This window comes from Bos indicus x Bos taurus, chromosome 7 (genome assembly GCF_003369695.1).
Source record: "Bos indicus x Bos taurus breed Angus x Brahman F1 hybrid chromosome 7, Bos_hybrid_MaternalHap_v2.0, whole genome shotgun sequence".
Taxonomy (NCBI): Eukaryota; Metazoa; Chordata; class Mammalia; order Artiodactyla; family Bovidae; genus Bos; species Bos indicus x Bos taurus.
The window spans coordinates 107,920,150-107,927,787 of record NC_040082.1 but is presented as its reverse complement, the minus strand read 5'-3'; the positions used below and the strand labels follow the sequence as shown (position 1 = coordinate 107,927,787).

Sequence of the window (7,638 nt, the reverse complement as noted above, 5' to 3'; positions counted from 1 at the left end):
TAGTTCTGCACAGAGCTCTGCCCCTGTGCAGGACTGAAGTAGCCATGACGCCTGCCCCACCCTCTATAACAGGTCATACCCTGGAAAAAAGCTGCATCTGCATCAAAAGACTGTCAGCAGCCTAGCTTCCCTTGAGTTCTCTTGGACATGGAAATCAGGCTGGGACACCCCTGTGCCACGTGGCAGAACCCGTTCTGCGCTGCCCCGCATGCTGGCACCCCCACGTCCACCTTTCTGGTACCTCAGTAACACAGACCTGGGTCACCTCCAACCTCCTGATGATGCAAATGATTCAGTATCCATCCTGTGCATGTTCCCTCATAGAACCATGCTGGCATCTCTTTGGCACGCCAACCCAAGGCTGGAATTGCCAAGTCACATGGAAGCAGTGTAGTCAACCTGGAAGTTACTTCTGAGCCCTGACAGATATACCTGTGGGCCTGGGCCACATTGGTGGTCTGACCTTTTGATGTATAGCAGGAGTTTTAGGTCCTGTGGATACACCAGCCAGGCTGAGTGTCAGCATGCAGGTGCAATGGACCCGATGAAGGCTACGGACACCGAGTCAGGTAGCCTACCCACCTCCCACAAGCCATGCTTCATCCGGCTAGTCACACACAGATGCTGGAAGTGACACTGTCCTGACTCCACAAGACAATGCAACTGGCACTTTCCCTGATGTGTCTTTCCCCTTGGCTTGATGTTAACCTGTCTCCTCTTCCAGTATAAACCTTCACCATGAGCATGAGGGCCTTCAGTGAGCTCTAGGAGCTTTTCTAGCAAATTACCCAGCCTGAAGAGGCACTAGTTCCAAGTTCTTGGCTGGCCTGATTCTCTTTGGTTTAGTCATTCAGTTTAACCCTCTCAGGCTGCCCTCCCAAAGAGCTGCAGCACCTCTTGGGGAATTCCCGACTCAAGCTTGAGGTCATCCTAACAGCTGGGGCAGTACCCCACTGGCCTTTCCACATGCAAGTCTCTCTGTATCAGAGTACAAGTATCCTCTCCTATTTTGTCGTCATCAATCTGATGAAATAATTCAACTAGGAGTGTGAAATAACTACCCTCAGCACTTCCCTCTGCTCCCCCTGGACAAAGGATCCTGACACTAAAAACAGGCCACAGGTCCTAACTATCCAAGACTTTCCTATTAAGCTTTAAGAATTAAAAGGAAAGGGATCTAGGTATTGAATGAATAAACGAATTTCTCTGAAATGTGCTCCCTACCATTTGGCAGACACAACTCTTCTTGTCCATCTAGCCTGGGTTTCCCTTCACTCATGCCTCTGCACTGACCTCAGACATGCAGAGCCTGACATGGTCCTGAACCAGTCAAATGAACCTGGGTTGAGGAAAAGCCATACATTCACTGGGACCCTACTCAACTATGTCCTCAAGAGAAGGAGCATGCAAAGATCCTCCACTGCCAGAGGTTTCTAGAAACACCATTTCAGCAAGGACTTGAAGATGAGGGGACCAGCCATGGAGATGTCTGGAAAAGGAACATTATTCCACAGAGAACACAGGACCCACAGCAGAGGCCACTGTGACCAGTGAGCACGGAGCAGAGGGTGAGGGCTGACTTCAGTGAGGAAATGGCAGGGGTTGGCTGTATAGTCCAGCAACCAACGCAGAGCTTTAGACATTCAGAGGAACTGCTAAGAAAGGAGTCAAATCTCACCAGAATCAACGGCCATCTATGCTGCAGGGTTATTTGGCCAAGGTCCTATAGCTTGCCAAGAAGATGAACGTGTTTCCTATTCAAAACCAGGCAGCTTTTCCCACCCTCTGTTTGTCATTCTTATGTAGACATTATGTGAGAGAAAAGGAGAGGTGGCCAACGGGCTGAGAATTTTATCTACACACGGTTACAAAGAAACTGGATCCATGCTGGTATCGGGACCTCCTATCTCTCCCCAGCACTGGGAACCCAGGGGCTACCACTTTTCTGGACTGCACACCAGCCATGTATAGCACATCAGTCTTGAAGTAGTCAACTTCAAGAAAAACAGGCAGGCCTTCCAGCAGATCCCTGCAGAGGAGAAAAACGGGCAACTGGATCTCCAGTCATGGGAAACTGGGGCAGCACCCCAATTTCACTCAGCAGAACCAGGAGCTGGAGTGACTCCCAGATCTGAGAGGTTCATCCAGAAATGGGCTACTCATCACAAACCTGCACTTGCGTGAACAACTCATAGCCTCAACCACCACCCTAAATGCCTGTCTGTGTCAATTCTCACACCCCTTGATCTTGTCACTTCATGCTACAAGCACTTCATGCTCTGTCACTTGGAGGAATCTACACAATGACACTGAATAAGGAGTTTTGCTAAATTCATCCAGCAGAGGAAATATGAAGGGAAGTCAGAGGTACAGGGAAAATGACACACCAAGGTGAGGTCTGGGGGTGGCCTGTCCCTGACGTTGCTCCTGCTGCCCCAGGAAAAGTTCCTGGGTCAGTGAGGGGCAGACAGGGCAGATAGAGGGTGATGCTAAGACAGTCTCCTGGGAAACCACTGGCATCCAAGGGATGGAAGATGGAGAAGAGAAATGAGAACAGGTTGAGGAGATATACTAAGAGGCAGAGAAAAGATATAGCCTGAAAGACGTGCCAGCAAGGGGCTGCACTGTCCCTGAACACCCCAAGGCTCTCGTGTTTCTGTGCACAGACCCGGAGCCGTAGTAGGTGTAGGTCTGTGCAACATACGATGTTCAAGGACCTCAAGCAGAGGTGCCAAGTCTGACCGGCCCACCATCCCCACCCAGGCACACTGAGCATTCCTTTCCCTTGACAGTCGCCTCAAATTTCACCTTAACTGCTGGGTGTGGGCCTGCGCGTGCATGACTGGTGGAGCAGCCCCATCATGGAGCAGGTCTGCACAGCCCAAGCCTCCTGAAGATGACAACCACGGCTCACGGAGACCTCAGAAAATCTGATGAAACTTGGGGCAACGAAAAGAACTTTATGGAGTCAGGATACACTTGGGTTAACTTACCCCCAATACAGATCTCTACAGTGAAAGGTTTACAGCCTGAAAACATGAACACCCAGAGGAAAAGGGAACACAAACACTCTTCTGCAGAGTACTGTCGTCAGCAAGCCCAGGTGGGCACCTAGAGTTCGCAGTCCACATATTCACCTAGGAGAAGACACGCAGGGCTGGGGGTGTCTTGAAGGACGACAAGGGGTCCAGAAGGAGGCAGATGGAGGAGCTGTTTCAGGCCTGGGATGGTTAACAGCTTCCTCTGCCCGCTGCCTGGGCAGGCAGCACTTCACTGCACAGGGAGAGAGGGAATGAGTGAGCGAATTTCTATCCTGCAAGCCAGATGACTGCAGAATCCGGCCCCACCAGACCCTCGTGTCTCTTCACCCACAATCAGCACCCACTTGGAGCTGAGTAACCACTACTCAGAGGTAAAACGGCACCTCTCAGCTCACAGGAGGGAAGGGCAGACGTTGCCAGTTCCAGGATCAGACTCAAGGGTTGCAAAGAGCCCAGAATCCCCAGGTTTAGGCAAGGCTTCAGGGCAGAGAGTAAGGAGGACATTCAGGATGAGGGCATGGCAACCATCACCGTCCCCAAGATCCCTGCCTCTTCTGACCTCGTGGCCAGCTCCTACCTGTCGAGCCCAAGGACAGGGTAGGGGCCCAGTATTTCAATACTGCAATGCAAGCACCCCCTCTCTGCAAATGTGAGGGGAAGCCAGTCTCCTGGATTACTCATTCCTGAAATTCAGCCCCAAATGGAAGCCAGGCAGTGCTGGTCTGAAGGGTTCTCTCTGGATAAGCTACCCTCTTGCTAATTCTTGACTCTGCATCCTGCTGCCCTCCCTTGACCAGCAGGGCTGAGTGCCTACCTGGAGCAGCATACTGAGACCCAGGTTGCGGTGCCTCCTCTCCAGCTCCGACACAGCCTGCAGCAGAGACCTGAACCTCTCTGCTGGGTCCTCGTCCTCGTCCTCCAGGGACCCTTCTTCTTTCTCCGCTTCCTGTAGAAATCGCCCCTCCTCCTCGGCAAAGAAGGCCCGAAGCTTCTTGTAGTCAGTCAGAGCCTTCTTCCTCCGGTCCATTACATGTCCCTACAGGATGGGTGGGCAGCAGGAATACCTGTGTCCTCAGGCTACCCTGAGACCCCACCCATCCACCACTGAGCGCCTCAAGGGAGGAGAGTTCCCTGACCGTCAGACTGTACAGCGCTCAGCTGTGGTCCAAGGCCCTGCCAGACAGGGTCAGGGTACACATCCATGTTTCCTTGCTCATGTGGACTCAAACCCCACCCCACTTGCCTTCCACACAGCAGCAGCAGACTCAGCCTGGCCATGCAGATCCCGAGCATCATTCAGATCTTTCTTCATGATCTCCACAGACCCCTTGTTCTCCTGGAGAAAAACGCTGGTTAAGGGGTGTGTGGCCACTTCTGAAAGTCTGGGGCCCACCTAACCCGTCCAGAGGGACATCACACCACTAGAATCCCATCAGGCAGTCCCGAAGCCCCAGTTCATGATCTTAGCCCATCAGACACCTCAAAACTCTGCAGGCTGCAGAGGGGGTCTTAGTGACCCACTATGCTATTGTCTGAGAGAAACATTTGTGCTAAGAATCCAACAGGGTAACTACACAAGACTATTCACTGAGGACTCTAGTGTTACTGTCTCCAGCAGAGGGACGGAGGGTGGCCCCTTTAGGGTGACCATGGGCACACACAGGGCCTGCCCATTTCCGTGCACTGACTGGGTGGGTGGGGGTCCTTCACCAGGAAGTCCAACTCCAGTCCCCTGGCCACAAGCTGTAACTCCAAGGAAGCTCCTGGATGCAACATCCTACTGCTTAAGAAGACTGCAGGACCCAGTCCCTGGCGCACGAACCCTCAAACAGGCTACTCTCTCCCCTCAGGTGGGCAGGGATCACACTGACTCTTTCCACTCCAGGGGCCTGGCTGTCTTTATTCTCTCAGAAATAACGTTGCGCTCCCCCGCCCCCCCCCCCCCCCACAAACATACACACCAGCGGGTCCCTGGGATTACCAGACCTCAGCTGTGACCAGATTCCAATGGCAGGTTCTGACCCAGAGCCAAGTGCCACATGTAAACAGTTGAGAGCACAGTGGAGAAGGTTCCAGAACAGAGTGGATGAAGGGACTCAAGAGGGCTCAGAGCAGGTGAGAAGACCGAATGGGAGGGGTGCACAGGACCAGAGAGGGGCCAATACCCTCAGGCCACACCCCGACTCCAGTACTCTTGCCTGGGAAATCCCATGGACAAAGGAGCCTGGCAGGCAACAGTTCCTGGGGTCGCAAAGAGTGGACACGACTGAGCGACTACCACACCCACTGAGGGATGCCCGTGGGGGTGGGGCTACCATAGTATGACGTCATTCCAGGGGGCAGGGCAGTGACACAAAGGGGGCTGGGCGTGGGGGGGGCGGGCTTCGGCAGGACTCTTTGCCAAGGGGGGCGGGGCAGGACAGTTCAACCCTGGGAAAGTCTCGCGGGTATGGCGGGGCAGGGAGGTGGAGGGAGAAGAGGAGAAAGTGCCCCGTCCAGGCGTGGGAAAGGGGGACAGGATACCTTCCAGACAGGGGAGTGCGGAGAGCGCAATCTCTGGGGTTAGGGAACGGGGGAAACAAGGTCCCGTCCTGGGATGGGAGAACGGGTACTAGGCCCCAGAGGAAGGAAAGGGGACAGGGCACTAACTGGGGTATGGGGAGGGCAGCTAGGACACCGTCTGGAAGATGGAGATTGGGGGCCAGAGCGCCATCCAGAGAATACGGAGGGGGAACAGGGCGCAGTCTGGTGATGAGAAGAGGGACAGGGCACCCTCCGGGAAACGGCACCTTGCCGCGCAGCGCCTTCCTCCAGCGGGGCTCCCACTCGGGTGGCTCGGGCCCCGCGGCCATGCGGCAAGCTGCGCACAGCGGGCCCCCGTCGGCGCGGCACAGCAGCTGCAGCGCCGCTTCAGAGGCCGGGCCGTCGCGCGTGGGCGCCGCAGCTGCTTCCTCGAGCGCCAGCAGGCGGCGGCTGAGCGGCGGGCGGCTGGGCTCCACGGCGCGCTGCCAGCAGTCGTCGGCGCACTCGGGACACGGGAAGGGCCCGTCTTCCTCCGCCCAGAATCGCACCACGCACGCCCGGCAAAAGCGATGGCCGCAGTCGGCGCGCACCGGGTCGCGGGGCGCGCTCTGGCACAGGGCGCAGGCGGCCTCGCCGGGGCCCGCGGGAAGCGCCAGGGCGGCAGCGGCGGGGCCCCAGAGGGCGCAGACAGGGATGCGAACAGGGGCGCACTGGTGGCTGGGAGAACCGGGGACCCGGACGCACTAAAAGCGCTACTGGAGAGCCAGGAACAGGAATGCGTTGATAGAGATGGAGCGCAGGGACACAAGACAAGAAATGGCGACTGGAATGGCTGGGCGCCCGGCGCAGGGTCCTGGCAGGGGTGTTCTCCACGCAAGGTCCCGGCAGCGGTGTACTCCACCCTCCCGGGTCCTGGCAGAGGCCGCGCCACTCTGCCTAGGTCCTGGCAGCGGTGTACACTCATTCCGCCTCAGCTAGCAGAGATGCGCTTCGCTCCGACCCACGTCCTCGCACGCTGAAATCTTACAGGGATTGTCACTTCTCCCGTGAATGACTCGTGTGCGAAAAGGAAGCAGTTTCATTTGAAAACTCCGTTATAAAACGTTTTTTGTAAGCTGCTAGGACCTAATCTGCAAGCGCCTCCTTGCAGCGCTGTGCTAACGCGGGGTGGGGACTGGGCTGGAAAACCGCAGCGTGGGACCTCTTGCGTGCAACCCCTCGCGTCAAATCGTTCTGTACGCACCGAGCTGCGTGGGCTTTTCCCGTGTGCGCAGGTGAGATGTGGACTCTCAGAGGAACACGTCCTGTGAGGGCCATCCTGAAAGGAGAATCCAGGAACAGCCCGCGAAGGAATGATCTTCCAGGGACACGCAAGATACTCACAAAGGCCAAGTTTGTTTCAAAGAGTAGAAGTACAGAGCTCCCAGCATAGTCACTGAGAGGGTTTGGGTTCCCCCAAATCGCGGGAATCGCAACAGTTTATATCTTTACTACTGTTGACCCACCTATTTGTTTTTGGTTGGTTTAGGATCCCAGTGTACATAATCCCTGGTCTAAAAATCATCATGTCAGTTTGTCAATTTTTATGACCCTTTTTTCCTGATCTCCCAGTTCTTTTATTTTCTTATGGTATTGAGTCTCCATCCTCTCATCTTTTCTCGTGCCCTCTCCCCTCCCCTTTTCTGGTGACCTCAAGCCATTGTCTAAGGACCGTGTTCTAAAGTTAATGGGCCACCTGGTGTTTTTCTCCTTGATCAGTTGCTGATTGTTTTGTCACAGGTTCTGGTGTTTTATGGCCTTCAGGTCAAGGGAACTTAGAGGCACTCCCTTTAAATGTCAACAAACTGGAACAGCAAACACTTAGGTGAAAAATAAGAGGAGGTTGGAATTCGATTTTAAAAGAAGAAATCGAGTCCTTTTTTTTTTCTTTTGACCCTAGGCTACACTGACTGCCTCATATTTTTCTACCTCAGCCCCACCTTAGCAGCTTGAAACCCAGGCCTTCGGTCCACTCATTGTCCCTGAGCCACAGGAACGGAGAATTCAGCGTTGAGAAAACTCATTAATGCAGACT

General features: G+C 54.7%; 1 protein-coding gene across 1 annotated transcript; it reads right to left on the bottom strand.

Moving 5' to 3' along the window:
- Nucleotides 1-2,939: 2,939 nt before the first annotated feature.
- On the bottom strand, nt 2,940-6,528 carry RNF187 (ring finger protein 187). The gene is made up of 5 exons (XM_027548669.1): nt 6,376-6,528; nt 5,831-6,307; nt 4,285-4,377; nt 3,856-4,077; nt 2,940-3,273 (listed from the first exon to the last, which is right to left on the bottom strand). Exons 1-5 carry the CDS (start codon nt 6,526-6,528, stop codon nt 3,271-3,273), a joined length of 948 nt encoding a protein of 315 aa, XP_027404470.1. The 3' UTR covers nt 2,940-3,270.
- Nucleotides 6,529-7,638: the final 1,110 nt, after the last annotated feature.